Source organism: Hyperolius riggenbachi, chromosome 4 (genome assembly GCF_040937935.1).
Source record: "Hyperolius riggenbachi isolate aHypRig1 chromosome 4, aHypRig1.pri, whole genome shotgun sequence".
Classification (NCBI taxonomy): domain Eukaryota; kingdom Metazoa; phylum Chordata; class Amphibia; order Anura; family Hyperoliidae; genus Hyperolius; species Hyperolius riggenbachi.
Window position 1 is genome coordinate 52,538,428 of NC_090649.1, and position 1,283 is coordinate 52,539,710.

Here is a 1,283-nt window from a genome sequence, read left to right on the forward strand (position 1 = left end):
ACAGCTATTCGGAGCTCGAATACCGAGCTCGAATAGCTGGAAAAGAGCTCCAATATTCGAGCTACTCGAATATTCGAGCTCTGCTGAGCACCACTGCTTGACTGGACCAAAATTGTACAACTTGTATGTGTGAACACACCCACAGAAACACACACAAAACTGATACAAAACTGACAGGAAGCGACTGGACTGTAAATGTACAGATTTATGTGTGAACACATCCATAGAGACACATACAAAACTGGTGCCAACTGTCAATAACTAACAGGAGAGGACTGGCCACCTTTTCATTGTGTAAACCAACCCTAAGGAAAAGTTCACACTAGAGCTTTTATTGCATACATTTTCACATCCAGGCCTGGAAAATGTGCAAAGTTCAGACTCTGCCACCACATCTCCAGCCATGTCACATCAAACCTCCAGCCATGCCCCCAAATCTCCAGCCATGCCTCATCAAACCTCAAGCCACACCACCACCACATCTCTAGCCATGCCTCATCAAACCTCCAGCCACATCCCCACCACATCTCCAGCCATGCCTCATCAAACCTCCAGCCATGCCCCCACCACATCGCCAGCCATGCCTCATCAAACCTCCAGCCATGCCCCCACCACATCTCCAGCCATGCCTCATCAAACCTCCATCCACGCCCCCACCACATCTCCAGCCGTGCCTCATCAAACCTCCAGCCACATCCCCACAACATCTCCAGCCATGCCTCATCAAACCTCAAGCCACGCCCCCATCACATCTCTAGCCATGCCTCATCAAACCTTAAGCCACACCCCCACCACATCTCTAGCCATGCCTCATCAAACTTCCAGCCACGCCCCCACCACATCTCCAGCCATGCCTCATCAAACCTCCAGCCACACCCCACCACATCTCCAGACATGCCTCATAATACCTCAAGTCACACCCCCACCACATCTCCAGCCATGCCTCATCAAACCTCCAGCCACACACCCACCACATCTCCAGCCATGTCTCATCAAACCTCCAGCCACATCCCCACCACATCTCCAGCCATGCCTCATCAAACCTTAAGCCACACCCCCACCACATCTCCAGCCATGCCTCATCAAACCTCCAGCCACAGCCCCACCATGCCTCATAATACCTCAAGTCACGCCTCCACCACATCTCCAGCCATGCCTCATCAAACCTCCAGCCACATCCCCACCACATCTCCAGCCATGCCTCATCAAACCTCCAGCCACATCCCCACCACATTTCCAGCCATGCCTCATCAAACCTCAAGCCACGCCCCCACCACATCTCT

At 52.7% G+C, this 1,283-nt stretch overlaps 1 protein-coding gene across 1 annotated transcript; it reads left to right on the top strand.

Moving 5' to 3' along the window:
- Window positions 1-403: 403 nt before the first annotated feature.
- On the top strand, window positions 404-1,048 carry LOC137504647 (salivary glue protein Sgs-3-like). Its single transcript, XM_068233229.1, has one exon. It carries the CDS (start codon window positions 404-406, stop codon window positions 1,046-1,048), a length of 645 nt encoding a protein of 214 aa, XP_068089330.1.
- Window positions 1,049-1,283: the final 235 nt, after the last annotated feature.

Bases quoted from the DNA above. Each gene is read 5' to 3' on its own strand.
- LOC137504647 (XM_068233229.1), top strand. From the start codon at position 404: ATGTCACATCAAACCTCCAGCCATGCCCCCAAATCTCCAGCCATGCCT.